The 17549-nt window shown below is 38.8% G+C and overlaps 1 protein-coding gene across 50 annotated transcripts in view; it reads left to right on the top strand.

The window, feature by feature from the left end:
* Positions 1 to 17549, top strand: part of EIF4G3 (eukaryotic translation initiation factor 4 gamma 3) — a 333841-nt gene that overhangs the window by 237799 nt on the left and 78493 nt on the right. For 28 of the 50 annotated variants that reach the window (XM_048221842.2, XM_048221824.2, XM_048221843.2 and 25 more), the window contains 2 exons: positions 4849 to 4937; positions 9362 to 9608. In XM_048221842.2, coding sequence (XP_048077799.2) covers positions 4849 to 4937; positions 9362 to 9608 — 336 coding nt within the window. Of the gene's footprint in view, positions 1 to 4848; positions 4950 to 9361; positions 9609 to 17549 lie in introns of all 50 variants that reach the window. The other 22 variants (XM_048221828.2, XM_048221838.2, XM_048221839.2 and 19 more) reach the window with 1 other exon arrangement.

The following is a 17549-nucleotide window of genomic DNA, read 5'->3' as shown; positions in this document are numbered from 1 at the left end:
AAATTATTGTTACAAATATTGAAGAACAGAGGAAGGCCCCCATTGTTCAAATATCGTAGTCTGAGTCTTAACATTAAACTTCCTCATTTCCTTCCAGACTTTACGTAAGTATTTTACATGGTAATAAATGTAATATGGATATAATTTTTTATTTTGCCATTTATCTTTTTTAACTTAATCTGTTTTTAAGCCGTTAGCCTAATCTAACTAGCCCAAAGCCAAATCTTTGCTATTAGAAGCAGCTCATAAAAATCTTTGCTGTGAGTTGGTCCTGGTCAGTTGGTTGACACTTCAGCAGTGTAATTCCATCTTAAGGTGCACTTCCTAGAGACTAGTCAGGAAGTTTTTCTTTCTTCCTACTTACTCTTGACTAAAGTGACTTAATAAAAGTCACGTACGTCTAGGCCTTTTATAGTTCTTTATTGCCTATTATTTTATCTTTCATGATTTACTTGCTTTCAAATACCAACCTGTGAACTTTTCTTTTACTCACTTAATAAAAATGTAGTAGATGGAACATACAAGAATTTTGACTAAGTTAATTTGTTATGACAGTTCCTACTGAAAGATTGAAACTATAGAGGTTTACATTCTTGTTTGCAGTTCGTTTTAAAAAAACAAAGATTATAAAACTACGTAGTGTACATATACTTGTGTCTTTTAAATGCTGGCAAGAAATTCGGCCAAAATTTTCACAATATCTCAGAAATAAAGATATTTTTTTCCAATTTTTTATCTGTCTAAATATATTTATAAGTGTTCCTCAGTGGATTTATCTTTCTTTTATGATTAGAAGAAAATACATGTGGGGCACCTGGCTGGCTCCGTTAGTAGAATGTACGACTCTTCATCTCTGGGTCATGAGTTCAAGCCCAACATTGGGTGTGGAGCCTACTTAAAAATTAAGAAGGAGAAAGATTATAAATATTTTTTTATAAAACCCTGCATGTTGGAAAATATGTAAGGAAGCTGACTATTTCCATCCTTTTTACTAAATTTCTACCCTCCAAGCTCCTCCTCCCAATTTTGGGGAATTTTTCTAAGTCTTAAGGTGAGTGACAGTCTGTGTATATGTAGGAATCGTGACTGGCAGGACTAAGAGAAGAAAGAATAGTCTAGATACAGAAATAGCATTATGCTAGTGATAGGAGGCATGTGTGTCATCCTTGTACTTACTACACACCATTGCTGACATCTCTTAGAGTCAGGAGTTCAGACTAGTAACCAGGACTTTCTTTAGCACCCATACTCCTGCAAAGAGACAGTGTATGTTCTCGATCGTGTTTTACACACACACCATAGCTCTTCAGGATGCATTCTGTCTCTGTCTCTTAACTATTGATTATTGATTGTGATCTATTGATTATTCTTATGTGATCTACCATTTTACATAATAGTTTTTCTCAGTATTCTAATTATGTCAGGCTTCAGGGAAGACTGCAAAATTACATGGGTTTAGGGGCGCCTGGGTGGCACAGCGGTTAAGCGTCTGCCTTCGGCTCAGGGCGTGGTCCCGGCGTTATGGGATCGAGCCCCACATCAGGCTCCTCCGCTATGAGCCTGCTTCTTCCTCTCCCACTCCCCCTGCTTGTGTTCCCTCTCTCGCTGGCTATCTCTATCTCTGTCGAATAAATAAATAAAATCTTTAAAAAAAAATTACATGGGTTTAATAAAACTCAGTCAATTTATGAATCTTCTCTGTTAGCCCCCTTTCTCCAAGCCCAGCACTTACCTCCTGAGTTTCAGAGGGAGAGCTGTTAGCTTTTAATTTGCAAGATTAGCACCTGACTCCAATAGAGGCCATATAAAAAGTAAATGAAAAACAAGGGACTCTTCTACTTACAGGAATGACTTGTCAGGCCTTTACCAGATGTCATTAAAATGTATTGCATTATGCTTTCTTTTTTAAAATGGAGTCATTACCAGTTACAATAGTTTTGATAACACAACTTTCTGGAGTCTGTATTCCATTCCAGGGGTGAGAGCGGAAAATGGGAACATTTCTAACTTGATGCAGTCTTGGCATAAATTCTAAAACCTCTGTAAGAGAAAAGACAAAAAAGCTTTCTAAAACCCAATCATTAAACTTGTCTGTGTCCCCAGTATTTTTCTGAATTTCTCTATTAGTCATTTCCTAACAAGAGTACTCAAGGAAAACATCATTTTTCTGCCAATAATGTAAAAATTGGCAAAAGTCTTGAAATCATAGTATTGCTTTTTTGTTTACGTTTCCTTATTTTGTATTTTAAAGTAGTGGAAATTAAATGTGCCTTTAAGAGTTGGGTTGTTATGAGGGGTAGGGGAAGCTGCTCTAGGTATCTCTAAATTATGATCATTATGAATCTCATACAGAGGTTATCACTTGTCCTATGGTGCTTTCATTCAAGACAAGGGGGAAAGAATCCATGTCTTTGTCTTGGGAATGTCAGTATTACGTCTTTTACATAGAGCTGCTATTTCTTTAGTCAACAAATTTAAGTGCCCACTCTGTGTAAGGAACTCTGCTTGGCATGGTGCGTGATGCCTTAAAGAATACTTTCAATAAAAGAATAACCCAGTCAGATCAATTATTTATAAAGGCCATCCATCAGTATTGTATATGATGTCTTAAAGTAAGAATCAGAGACAGTTACGAGACCATCTTATAGTAACACCACTGCAATAATATGGGCCTAATCTAAGGCGTAGTCATTGGGAATGGACTAGATAGGACAGAACAAATCTGAGACAATGTCTTAAATGTAATTCTCTTATTTTAGCTAATTCAAGATTAATTGTCCGGTAAATCAGAGTTGATGTCTCTGTCTTCCTCCCCACTCTTCTCTCCTCCACACTACAGCACACCCAAAGTTTAGCACACCTCTCCATCAGTAATGGTAGGAGAGGGGATGTATATCATAATCTCTCCAGACACTGGGTATGTGTGTATCTGTGTTGAGGTTTTCAAAAGACTGCATAGCTCCTAAAGAAGTGTGTGTTTTCTCTCACTTCTTTTCGTGAATTACTACTTTAAATCAGAACTTTAAATAGCCCCTTAAACAGAGTGACAATTTCTGCTGCATAAGTAGCTCTTTTTTAAAAAGCATGTTAAATGTTATGTTGTCCCTGAAAGAAATGGGTATTTTGGGGTTGTTTTTTTTGTTTTGTTTTGTTTTGTTTTGTTTTTGATGGTTTTCGGTTGTGGGTACGGTTGATATATTCTTAAAAAATAAAGTCTGTCTATGTCTTTGGTTTTTGTTGTTTGGAGGAAACCACTCCTGAGTGTATATTTGATACCAAAGAATCCTCCAGAAAATGGTCTTCCCCTTTTCTCTGAATGGAATTTAGAGCCAAATTTATGCACATATGAAATAAAATTTAAAATAAAATGTACGTGTTGCCTAAACTTTAACTCTTAAAAAGGATTCTGCTGTGGAAGCAGAATTATTCACATTTTGAAGAGATGCACATAAAACAGACTGGTTATATAAAATCAGAAAATCCATAAAAAATGAAAAGGAACCACTATATACATACATACATACATGAATATGCATATACAATATAAGACTGTGAGGCAGTAGGAAATTTAAACTCATGCATGGTTACCATAATCTTAATTCCATACTTTGGGAAAATAGTTTTCTTTGAGTAGGTCACCGAGAAAAATAACAGTCATCTAATGTTTTCTTGTCCATTACAGTCCATGAGGGGAAGTATTAAAAAAAAAAAAAATTGAGGTGTGTGTAACAAAGGAGATTTACAAGAGTATTTTTTATGATGGTGCAATAATTTTGAGAAGAATGATAAATGTTTCCTTTGCCTTGTTCCCCAGAACAGTGTTAAGTGTTCATATTCTGCTGTTCTTCTGAAAAAGAGTAGGCTGTCCAGAGAGATTGGTTGGTTTTGCTTGATGAGTGATCTTATATTTCTGTAGGCAAACAACAGTACAGGGTACCTTTCAGCTTTGTGTTTATTCACTTTTGGTAATTATTTGTTAAGTGGCCTTTCTTTGACTCTTCTCCCTACCCATCTACCTGTCATACCTCACTTCTGTCTGTTGACTCATGTGTTGACTTCTGTAGGATCCTTTTAATATATTCTATTTGCTATCTGATGTTTAGTCTTTAAATTGTACATCCAAATGCTGAATGATTTTGTGGAATTTGCAAGCCAAATGAATATTTAAAAATCCTTTGTAGACTTAATTTTCCATCTAGAACTTCTGATACAATATAATCAGTAAAAATTAGGTTATCTTTCTTGATTTTCTCCCCAGCAGTATGAACAACTAGACTGACAGTATTGATCTGAAGTGAGACCTGAGTGCTGTAGAAGTGCGCCTAGCTAATGAGATCTTAGTCAGTGTTCTTTTGTTATCTAGAAAGCTTTAAAAAACAGAAGCTGGAATTTGATATTTTTTGTAGTTTAAAGGAACCTTAGATACCATCTAATCTCACTCCCCTCTTTATAGTTAAATATGCAGGTACCTGAGAAGTGTGACTTGCTTTAGATCACATAGTTAATTAATAATAGAAGCAGACCCAAGTCTAGAATTGGCTGGTGGGCCAATTTCTTGTATAGATACCACATACTGAATTATGTGTCCTAACCATGAAATAGGAGGAACCTAGGACACTGTTTGGAAGGCTGTACGTACTGATGTGAACAGTTTGTGCCTAAGAAATGTGCCGGTGCGATCTCTGGGCCACAGCCACACAGTTGTTCACTTGATCATTCAGCTGTTTCTTCCACATGGGTGAAGCCCTCTTGTGTTCTGCTAAATTTGAATACAGGTATCATTTTAGACTCGGTATTTCCAAACATCACTTTGCAGTGGGAAGTAATGGCCCTGATCTTGTATTTCAGCTCAGACAGCTATAACTGCACCAAAGATGTGGAAGAAACCAAAAGATCGGACCCGAACCACTGAAGAGGTGTTAGAGGCAGAAGTGGAGGTAAGGGGCAAAGTAAGTCTCTTTAGCTTATCTTCAGAGTAGTGGTGCCATTTCCTAAGACAAGTATGGTTTATATCTATTTTTTGAGATACTGCTTTTCAAACAAAACGTGATATATCGAGCTGAGTCTGATTGGTTTTGGTCCACCTACAGAATTTTAAAAAACGATTTTTGATACCATGTTCAGTTTCATCTCATTCTTGTCTCTCTTTCAAAATGGCTCTTCTAAAATGGCAAAACTAAGTTACTGCTTAATTTTTTATTAATCCCCAACCCCCTCAGTTGAATTTTTCCTTCTGTTAGCTAGATGGAAAGGCTACTCTGATAAAGAAAAATGGAAACTTTTTTTTTTCCCCAAATACTCAGCAGCAGTGGTGGTAGAAATCATCAAGTACATTTTCGGGAAATTCATTTTGGATCTGTCATCTTTTAACTGCATCCCAGTAACAACTTTTCACATATGACTTGTCTGTTTGAACTAACCCATACCAGATTTTGCTGTAGGTTACAGCATGACAAGAGACCATGTAAGGAAGAAACAAGGGTAGAATTAGTCCTAAGGAGTGTCCTATCAGTTTCATAGTCTATAATCTCAGTATCCTTAGTGCTATGTACTGAAGCCTATAAATGAAGAGTAATCTAAAAAATCTGTATGTTGCTTTTTTCTTTATGAACTCTTAACATCTACTCTATTAAAATAATTTTTATTAAATGCATAAGGTGATTGCATTAGAATATACAGATTATTTTAAAGTGACTTTAAATGCATTTATTTCAAAAGGCTTTTCTATCTAGTTATAATTCTTACCCTTTCCAAGCAGTTCACAGTACCCCTTTGTTACTTCCTCCTGTCCTGTTACTGCTCTTACATGATGCTCTACTGATGTCACAGTTAGTTCCATAGCAACCACTAAAATGTTTCATAGAAGTGATTTCAGTGTGGTTATCAGGGGCTAAGAATTGGCAGGAAGTTGTAGAGGTGCAAATAGTTGCTGCACTTGTCTTGCAGCTGACCAAGAAAATGTTGCTCCTACAGCGAATAAAATACCTTCCAGAGGCAGGGGAATCTCATACATTCCTGGTATGGCTGTAAGAGCTTCATAAACTGGTTTCTCTTTAGATTCCGCTGTTTTTTATTCAGTTTCTTCTGTTATACTTCATATTCCTTTGCTAGATTTCTAAGCATTTTTTAATATTAAACAGGTAGGCCAGCACTATTGCAAATATTCATCCTCTTCTTTAGGTCAGGGTTTGGCCAACATTTCCTGTAATGGTCCAGATAGTAAATAGTTTAGACTTTGTAGACTATATGATCCTTGTCACAATTTCTCAGCTCTGTTACTGTAGCCCAAACACAGCCATAAACAATGTGCAAATGAATGAATGTGACTATATTCCAGCAAAACTTCATTGACAGAAATTGAAATTTGAATTTCAAATAATATTCATGTGTCATAAAATATTCTTCTTTAGAATGTTTTCAGTGACCACAAATGCAGAAACCATCCTTACCTTGCACACTGTACAGAAACGGGATGAGCCAGATTTGGCCCATGAACCATAGTTGGCTAAAACCTGCTTCAGGTTGTTATTCTTCATACATGAGAACAGTTTTGACTCATTTTGAATTAATCACCTTTTTCTTAACCTGATAGTTTAAAAGTATAATAAAAAAGAGTTTGATTATTTGCACACAGACCTTTTTTCCCCCCCCAGAAATCCAATTCCTTGTCTTTCCTATAGTTGAGCATTTATTAGAGTAGTTTAGTGCATACTGTCATTATCTTTATTTTCACTGATCCTCAAGCTCTCCTTTTCTTAATAAATTTTTCTCAGCCTTTAAAAGAATGTGTTTCAGATATTAGCGTATTTTAGGTTATATATTGGGCTGTTAAATCATTGCGAATATTTTATCAAATTCTATAAATTATACCCTAGAAGGGTAACGTGAAGGGTGCTTCATCTTAAAATTGCTGGTCAAGGTATCTTAAAGTTTGTTTTAAAATATTAAGATATTTCGTCAATTATTACATATATAGTTGTCTGGTCTTTCTGGCACTTTAAGTACTCATGAGTTCAATAGGAAGTTTTATCAACTAACGTCTTCTTTTAACAACTCCCTATAAAAGTTTAACCTTTAACAGTCCAGCCAATAAGGTGTTTCCTTTCTTCAATCTGGTTTTGTTAGTAAACATTTTAGGAACTGTTAGATAGTTACAAACAAATTTAAGAGAGCTTCATCCAGCTAAAAGAAAAATAATCATCATAAATATTTAATGCAGCTAATTTTGTGATTCCCTTGAAAAATATCCTTCTAACAGCGTTCCTCAGACACCTCAGTGATTTTGTGTTCTCTGAATTATGCTTTGTCATTCATGGAACCAAGTTTCTCTACACCTCTTCTTCCAGTTAGAAATCAGCTTTCCAAGTAATACATTCTCTACTTACATCCAATAGACTTTCTTTTCCTGATTTTAGGTACAGAGAAGAGGACATTATATATTTTTTCTCTAACATTTTTCCTCATTTTATAAGCTCTGAAAAAAAAACTCCATATAATTGTATAATGTAGTTATACTGCTCTTTAATAAGTTTAAGTACCATTGATAGACTCTGATGCCAAATTATTAAAGATCTTCTTGATGATCTATACTTAATTAGAAGGTGACATTGCAAGGTCATTATAAGTTAGACTACAATAGAGCGTAGAATAAGAAAGAGTAAGGTTGTTGATTTGTGATTCAAACTTGGGAGATCTGTTTTTTTCTCAAACTTTAAAAGATGCTCACTCTGCGCCATGTTTTAAAAAGAAATAATTTCAACCTTTATTTTCTTGAAATTTTTATGTGTGTCTGTCTTTTGATGGTTTCCATGTTGTGTTTTCCTGTTGCGGGAGTAAAGAAAGCACACGTGCACATACGGGGGGTGTGTGTGTGTGTGTGTGTGTGTGTGTGTGTTTGCGAATTTGTGTTTGTATGTTAGAAGAAAATTGACTAGTAGTATACCTGTTATAATATTTCACTTATGTAAGAAAGTAGGATTTGTAACTCTTTAATTTTTTTAAAAAAAACATAATTTTATGAATCAATTGGGGTAACCACTTGCTTGTGTATATGACGTTCTTTTATAAAATCCTCTGTTGAATGAATTCAACAGAGCCTCTATTTTTTGCTTTCCTAGCATGAATTTATCAGTTAGAATGTCTGTTTCCTCTGAGTGCTTCTTCCAAAGGCTTGTTTTTTAAAGCGCTTACCCTTCATGATAAAGAAGGACATAAAGTTCATGGACAACTTTGCATCAAGGAAATTTGATGGTTCATACATGGCCCTCAAGAAATTTTTTTTTTAAGATTTTATTTATTTAATTTTTTAATTTTTAGAGAGAGAGAGTGCATGCAGGGAGAGGGGCAGAGGGAGAGAGAGAAGAGAATCCCAAGCCGACTCCACGCTGAGCAAGAAGCCTGTCATGGGGTTCCATCCCACAACCAACTGAGCCACCCAGGTGCCCCAAGAAATTAATTTTTGTTTAATATCTGAAACTGGTGGTCAAAAATCATCTGGTGAATAACTTCAATTCTATTTTGCTTTTTATAAAAGTAGGATGCACCCGTGGCACATGGGTGACACAGAGGTTAAGCGTCCCACTCTTGGTTTTGGCTCAAGTTGTGATCTTAGGGTCTTAAGATCCAGCCCCACATCGGGCTTCGTGTTCAGCATGGAGTCTTCTTGAGATTTTCTACCTCTGCCCCTGCCACCTGTGTTCTCTCTCTCTCTCAAAAAGAAATAAAAATAAATCTTTAAAAAATAAAAATAGGATGCACCAGAACCCAGGTTTCTCCCTCTGTAGAGGAATATATGCCAAGCACTTTTCCATATGTAATTTGAATAAGGGTACAACCACAGAGAATTCTAAGAACTGATAAAACAAAGTAGATTTTAACTAACAAGTGACCTCCTTGTAAAACAAGAGATGATCAGCTTTGTAGGACCGTGATACTTTATTCATCAGACTCTCCATTTAGCAGCAACAGGAACACAAAAAATACCTTCTAATGTTTCTTTTTATATTTGCTGAGCCTTAGTGGCAAGAGTAGGAGTGCTTGATTTAGATTTCTGACTAGGACTCTTTCATATCCAACAAGTGCAAGGATTAACAGTTCTTTCCATTCTAACCTTTGGTACATTTAGATTTCATTAGTCATGTTAAAGCATTTCAGTAGCCATGTGACTTGTCTTCTCTATGCCAAGAGATGAAATGAGAAAAGTGTTTTAAATAAACTTAGCATTCTAGTACCATTTGCTGAACACAGACATCCTTTTTTGTAGTGACATGTTTTCTTGTGTCTTTTGAGGGGATAGGTGTAGATTTTCATGCATATTTACATGGTAAAAATCATGTAACCTCTGTGTTCATTTATGCTTTAGCCTAAAGCTGAAGAGGAGCTTTCAGGTGACAGAGTACTTGAATCTGAGCAGGATAAAATGAGCCAAGGGTTTCATCCTGGAAGAGACCCCTCTGACCTAAAAAAAGTAAAAACTGTGGAAGAAAATGGAGAAGAAGCTGAGCCTGTACGTAATGGTGCTGAGAGTATTTCTGAGGGTGAAGGAATCGATGCTAATTCAGGCTCCACTGATAGTTCTGGTGAAGGGGTGACATTCCCATTCAAACCAGGTAAGTGAATCCCTGCCCTCCTGTGCATGTCTTTCCTTCTCACCTTCACTGTTATAACCTACAGCAGTGTTGGCTTCTTGTAGAGAAGTATTGGATGGAAGATAAGAGGCTCATCATAGTGTAATATTTACAGAATAGATTAGCAGGCATAAGTTAGTGACTAGCAAATCCTGGGAGTTCTCTGTTGGCGGAAGTGATATCTGATGCCAGTATTCTGCTTTTACTGGCGTTGGAAGAGCAGCTGGCAAAGGATATCAGTGTTAGGCTGGTGGAATTCGACAAGAGGAATTTAGTTTTATTTAGGTTAATTGAAAGGACTGTTTCAGTTCTCTTTTGTGCTCATCATTTCACAAGCCTTAATCACTTACTACATGTAATACACTGACATTTTCTACTCTAGTCTCTTCTTTTTAAAATGTTGGGTATGGGGTGCCTGGCTGGCTCAGTCAGTAGGGCACGGGACTCTTGATCTCAAGGTCATGAGTACAAGCCCCACGTTGGGCGTGGAGCCTACCTAAAGGGAAGAAAAGAAAAAAAAAGAATTTAAAAATGTTGGTTGTGACTCACTAATTTCAAAATGGAAATGTGTTGACAGAAATCACTCTGTAGAGCTGAACTGTAATCATTAGAAGCAGTGTGAGACTAGCTTATTAAGCACATGCAGTATGAGACGTGCCCTGTGAAATACATGATAAGCTCCAGAGGCTCTTTCATCTTTAGGCACCATATAGTCCATTAAAGTCTCTCCCAATCCTATGGAAACTGTGGTTGACTTTGAGATTTTCGGAGTGATTTGGCATGGACTTGTGGGGAAAGATGGTTCATTTGATAGAAGGTTTGGGATAGGTGCAACGTTTTTCTTAGTCTGACAAATCTGAATGACTTCTGTGTGAGATTGGGTTTGAATGTAAACTACAAGACATCAAATTAATCTTAGACAGAAATTAGTGACGTACAACCAACATTTTTGAAAATGGAGAATAAAAAATTGCCATTGCATTACAGGAGCAAGGGTAATATTGTTTTAAGAAATATTTATTTCTTTTATTTAAATTTGTAATTTGTTCTGAGTCATAGAGTCATTATATTTCTTATTGTGAGTTGTAGTAAGAAATGTTTGAAAGTCACTGATTGATACCACCTTAATATACTGATCTTTTCACTACCTGTAAACTGCTGCCAATGGGCTTTATGAAATTGTAGGGCTATGCTATAGTAAAAAAAAATTTTTTTCAAAGATTTTATTTATTTATTTGACAGAGAGAGAGACAGCCAGCGAGAGAGGGAACACAAGCAGGGGGAGTGGGAGAGGAAGAAGCAGGCTCCCAGCAGAGGAGCCTGATGTGGGGCTCGATCCCAGGACCCTGGGATCACGCCCTGAGCCGAAGGCAGACGCTTAACGACTGCGCCACCCAGGCGCCCCCTATAGTAAAAAAAAAAAAAATTTAACTTTAGGACTCAGTATACTAAAATTACTTCTAAAGATCTAGGCTTGTGTCAGATCACAAAGCACTTGTGGCTACCACCAGTCCTTTAGGAGATCGAGACACTATATTGTCATTTATAGAACTGTGTCAGAGTGTGTGTGTGTGTGTGTGTGTGTGTTTTGTTTGTTTTTTGAGTAAGCTTTTTGCCCAACATGAGGGTCAAACGCATGACTCTGAGTCCCAGTGCTCTACTGACTGAGCCAGCCAGGCACCCCTATCAGTTATATTTTTATCCTTCAGTTTGGCAAGGAAAAAGTACCCAACTATAGGCTCCAACTATTTTGAATAACTAAACTGTAATATACCCTCACAGTAATTGGAAAAAAGGCAATTTAAAATTTTTTTTTTAAGATTTTATTTATTTATTTGACAGAGAGCACAAGCAGGGGGAGTGGCAGAGGGAGAGGGAGAAGCAGGCTTTCCTCCAAACGGGGAGCCCAATGTGGGGCTCAATCCCAGGACCGTGGGATCATGACCTGAGCCAAAGGCAGACGCTTAACCGACTGAGCCACCCAGGTGCCCCAGCACTTTAAAATTTAGATCCCAATAAACTGCCTGCCTTTTAATGAATATAATAACATATTAAGGATTTGGTTGAAAATATCTGTGGTGTTCTCACAAACCATCATGAGTCTATCACCTACATAATAAGAATCACTAATATAAAAAAGGACCCAGAGTACTATCATGAAGTGATCTGGGGCGTGATTTCGATAAGAGTTTTGTTAATTAAAAGAAAAATACTGGGGAGGAGTTAAGATGGCGGAGGAGTAGGAGACACCGTTTTCAGCCGGTCCTCCGAGTCGAGCTGGATAGGTACCAGACCAGCCTAAACAACCACGGAACCAGCCTGAGACGCAGGAAGACGCATCTGGATCTCTACAAATGAACATCTCCAGCGCTGAGTATTGAGGTACGAAGCGGGGAGCCATGAAACTGTGCACAGATATCGGAAGATAAACGGAAGGGGAGGGAGCCGCCGTGTTCGGGCGCCGGGAAGCGGTAGCCACTTGCACGGGAGAGCAGGCGGGGCTCGCGGACGGCACCCGCAAAACAGCAGACTGAGACCGTGAGCCGGGTGCGCGCGCCACCAGGCATCTCGCGGAACCCCGGAATCCCGGTGCGCTCACTGGATCCAGACTGAGACCGGGAGATCCGGGAGCGCGCGCGCGGGGCGGCTGGCGGCTGGCGGCATTAGAAACACAAAGGACAGAGACGCGCCGGCCCTGGAAGTGAGGGCTGGGACGCCGGGTGTGGGGCGCACATCCCGGGACGCTGCAGGGTTGAGCAGCACCAACAGAAACAGAGTTAAAGTGGCCAGAACATCAGTGGAGAACGGGCCGCAATCCCTCTGTTCTGTGACAGAGGCTGAAATTTGGCCGCTGCTGCTCTGACTCTCAGAAGAGGCACAACAGACCGCCAGGGAAAGCCGCCAGAGAACAAAAGCCTGGAAATACCGGCTCAGAGAGTGCCCATCCCCATCCGCCCTCGCAGGGGACACGGAGACTCTACCCAAACAGGGTTGCCTGAGTATCGGCGCGGCAGGCCCCTCCCCCAGAACACAGAAGGCAGGCTGAAAAATCAAGAAGCCCACAACCCGAGGTGCCGGGGTGGCGCAGTCATTGAGCGCCTGCCTTCGGCTTAGGGCGTGATCCCAGCGTTCCGGAAAGGAGTCCCTCATCGGGCTCCTCCGCTGGGAGCCTGCTTCTTCCTCTCCCACTCCCCTGCTTCTGTTCCCTCTCTCGCTGGTTGGCTGCCACATAAATAAATAAATAAAATCTTTAAAGAAGAAGCCCACATCCCTAAGATCCCTATAAAACAAGGGGCACGGCCTGGGACCCAGTCAATAATTTGGGCTCTGGAAACCCCGCAACCTCTCTTCATCAGAATGACAAGAAGGAGAAGCCCCCCCCCAGCAAAGAAAAGACAGTGAGACTGTGGCCTCTGCCACAGAAATAATGGATATGGATGTAACCAAATTATCAGAAATGGAATTCAGAGTAACGATGGTCAAAATGATGAGTAGAATTGAAAAAAGTATAAACGAAAAGGTTACTGAGAATATAGAATCTCTAAGGACAGAAATGAGAGCGAATCTGACAGAAATTAAAAATTCTATGAGCCAAATGCAGGCAAAACTAGAGGCTCTGACAGCCAGGGTCGCAGAAGCAGAGGAAATGGTTAGTGAATTGGAGGATGGGTTAATAGAGGAAAAAATGAAAATAGAAGATGGTCTTAAAAAAATCCACGCCCACGAATGTAGGTTACGGGAGATTACTGACTCAATGAAACGATCCAATGTTAGAATCATCGGCATCCCCGAGGGGATGGAGAAAAACAGAGGTCTAGAAGAGATATTTGAACAAATTATAGCTGAAAACTTCCCTAATCTAGCAAGGGAAACAAACATTCGTGTCCAAGAGGCAGAGAGGACCCCTCCCAAGCTCAACCACGACAAACCTACGCCACGTCACGTCATAGTGCATTTCGCAAATATTAGATGCGAGGATACAGTATTGAAAGCGGCCAGGGCAAAGAAATTTCTCACGTACCAAGGCAAAAGCATCAGAATTACGTCAGACCTGTCTACACAGACCTGGAATGAGAGAAAGGGTTGGGGGAGCATATTTAAAGCTCTTTCAGAGAAAAACATGCAGCCAAGGATCCTTTATCCAGCAAGGCTGTCATTCAGAATTGATGGAGAAATAAAGACATTTCAGAATCGCCAGTCACTAACCAATTTTGTAACTACGAAACCAGCCCTACAGGAGATATTACGGGGGGTTCTATAAAAGTAAAAAGGCCCCAAGAGTGATACAGAACAGAAAGTCACAGCCAATACAAAAAAGACTTTACTGGCAACATGGCAACATTAAAATCATATCTCTCAGTAATCAGTCTTAATGTAAATGGTTTGAACCATCCCATAAAACGCCACAGGGTTGCAGATTGGATAAAAAGAAATGACCCATCCATTTGCTGTCTACAAGAGACTCATTTCAAACCCAAAGATGCATCCAGACTGAGAGTAAGGGGATGGAGTACCATCTTTCACGCAAATGGTCCTCAAAAGAAAGCTGGGGTAGCAATTCTCATTTCAGATAAATTGGATTTTAAACTACAGACTATAGTTAGAGACGCAGAAGGGCACTATATTATTCTTAAGGGAAGTATTCAACAAGTGGATATGACAATTATAAATATATATGCCCCCAACAGGGGAGCAGCAAGATACACAAGCCAACTCTTATCCAGAATAAAGAGACATATAAATGAAAATACATTAATAGTAGGGACCTCAACACTCCACTATCAGAAATAGACAGAACACCCTGGCAAAAACTAAGCAAAGAATCAAAGGCTTTGAATGCCATACTCGACGAGTTGGACCTCATAGATATATATAGAACACTACACCCCAGAACCAAAGAATACTCATTCTATTCTAATGCCCATGGAACATTCTCAAGAATAGACCATGTTCTGGGACACAAAACAGGTCTCAACCGATACCAAAAGATTGAAATTATCCCCTGCATATTCTCAGACCACAACGCTCTGAAATTGGAACTCAACCACAAGGAAAAATTTGGAAGAAACTCAAACACTTGGAGACTAAGAGCCATACTGCTCAGGAATGACTCGATAAACCAGGAAATCAAAAATCAAATTAAACAATTTATGGAGACCAATGAGAATGAAAATACAACAGTCCAAAACCTATGGGATACTGCAAAGGCAGTCCTAAGGGGGAAATACATAGCCATCCAAGCCTCACTCAAAAGAATAGAAAAATCTAAAATGCAGTTTTTATATTCTCACCTCAAGAAGCTGGAACAGCAACAGAGGGACAGGCCTAATCCACGCACGAGGAAGCAGTTGACCAAAATTAGAGCTGAAATCAATCAAGCAGAAACCAGAAGTACAGTAGAGCAGATCAACAGGACTAGAAGCTGGTTCTTTGAGAGAATCAATAAAATTGACAGACCACTGGCAAGACTTATCCAAAAGAAAAGAGAAAGGACCCAGATTATTAAAATTATGAATGAAAAAGGAGAGGTCACGAGGAGCACCATTGAAATTGGAAGGATTATTAGAAATTTTTATCAACAGCTATATGCCAATAAACTAAGCAATCTGGAAGAGATGGAATCCTTCCTGGAAACCTATAAACTACCAAGATTGAAACCGGAAGAAATTGATTCCTTAAACAGGCCAATTAATTATGAAGAAATTGAGTCAGTGATAAACAACCTTCCAAATAACAAAACTCCAGGCCCGGACGGTTTTCCTGGGGAATTCTACCAAACATTCAAAGAAGAAATAATACCTATTCTTCTAAAGCTATTTCAAAAAATAGAAACAGAAGGAAAGCTACCAAACTCATTCTATGAGGCCAATATTACCTTGATCCCCAAACCAGGCAAAGACCCCCTCAAAAAGGAGAATTACAGACCGATTTCCCTAATGAATATGGACGCCAAAATCCTCAACAAGATACTTACTAATAGAATCCAACAGTACATTAAAAGGATTATCCATCACGATCAAGTGGGATTCATACCTGGGATGCAAGCGTGGTTTAATATTCGCAAATCAATCAGCGTGATACATCATATCAACAAGAAAAGACTCAGGAACCATATGATCCTCTCAATCGATGCCGAAAAAGCATTTGACAAAATACAGCATCCTTTCCTGATTAAAACCCTTCAGAGTGTAGGAATAGAAGGTACATTTCTCAATCTCATAAAAGCCATCTATGAAAAGCCTACTGCAAATATTATTCTCAATGGAGAAAAGCTGGAAGCCTTTCCCTTAAGATCAGGAACTCGACAAGGATGCCCACTCTCGCCACTATTATTCAACATAGTACTAGAAGTCCTTGCAACAGCAATCAGACGACAAAAAGGGATCAAAGGTATTCAAATTGGCAAAGAAGAAGTCAAAATGTCTCTCTTTGCAGATGACATGATACTCTATATGGAAAACCCAAAAGAAGCCACTCCCAAATTATTAGAAGTTATAGAGCAATTCAGTAACGTGGCAGGATACAAAATAAATGCTCAGAAATCAGTTGCATTTCTATACACGAATAACGAGACCGAAGAAAGAGAAATTAGGGAATCCATCCCATTTACAATAGCACCAAAAACCATACGTTACCTTGGAATTAACTTAACCAGAGACGTCAAGGACCTATATTCTAGAAACTATAAATCACTCTTGAAAGACATTGAGGAAGACATAAAAAGATGGAAAGATATTCCATGCTCATGGATCGGAAGAATTAACATAGTTAAAATGTCCATGCTACCCAGAGCAATCTACACTTTCAATGCTATCCCGATCAAAATACCAAGGACATTTTTCAAAGAACTGGAACAAACAGTCCTTAAATTTGTATGGAAACAGAAAAGGCCCCGAATCTCCAAGGAACTGTTGAAAAGGAAAAACAAAGCTGGGGGCATCACAATGCCGGATTTCGAGCTGTACTACAAAGCTGTGATCACAAAGACAGCATGGTACTGGCACAAAAACAGACACATAGACCAATGGAACAGAATAGAGAGCCCAGAAATGGACCCTCGGCTCTTTGGGCAACTAATATTTGATAAAGCAGGAAAAAACATCCGGTGGGAAAAAGACAGTCTCTTCAATAAATGGTGCTGGGAAAATTGGACAGCTACATGCAAAAGAATGAAACTTGACCACTATCTCACACCATACACAAAAATAAACTCCAAATGGATGAAAGACCTCAATGTGAGACAGGAATCTATCAAAATTCTAGAGGAGAACATAGGCAACAACCTCTACGACATCGGCCAAAGCAACCTTTTTCATGACACATCCCCAAAGGCAAGAGAAACAAAAGATAAAATGAATTTATGGGACTTCATCAAGATTAAAAGTTTCTGCACAGCCAAGGAAACAGTCAGAAAAACTAAGAGGCAGCCCACGGAATGGGAGAATATATTTGCAAATGACACTACAGATAAAGGACTGGTATCCAAGATCTACAAAGAACTTCTCAAACTCAATACACGAGAAACAAATAAACAAATCAAAAAATGGGCAGAAGATATGAACAGACACTTTTCCAATGAAGACATACAAATGGCTAACAGACACATGAAAAAATGTTCAAAATCATTAGCCATCAAGGAAATTCAAATCAAAACCACACTGAGATACCACCTTACGCCAGTTAGAATGGCAAAAATAGACAAGGCAAGAAACAACAATTGTTGGAGAGGATGTGGAGAAAGGGGATCCCTCCTACATTGTTGGTGGGAATGCAAGTTGGTACAGCCACTCTGGAAAACAGTGTGGAGGTCCCTTAAAAAGTTAAAAATTGAGCTACCCTATGATCCAGCCATTGCACTACTGGGTATTTACCCCAAAGATACAGACGTAGTGAAGAGAAGGGCCATATGCACCCCAATGTTCA

Source organism: Ursus arctos, unplaced genomic scaffold (genome assembly GCF_023065955.2).
Source record: "Ursus arctos isolate Adak ecotype North America unplaced genomic scaffold, UrsArc2.0 scaffold_32, whole genome shotgun sequence".
NCBI classification, from domain to species: domain Eukaryota; kingdom Metazoa; phylum Chordata; class Mammalia; order Carnivora; family Ursidae; genus Ursus; species Ursus arctos.
The sequence above is the reverse complement of the archived record's forward strand: the minus strand, read 5'-3'. Positions and strand labels throughout refer to the sequence as shown.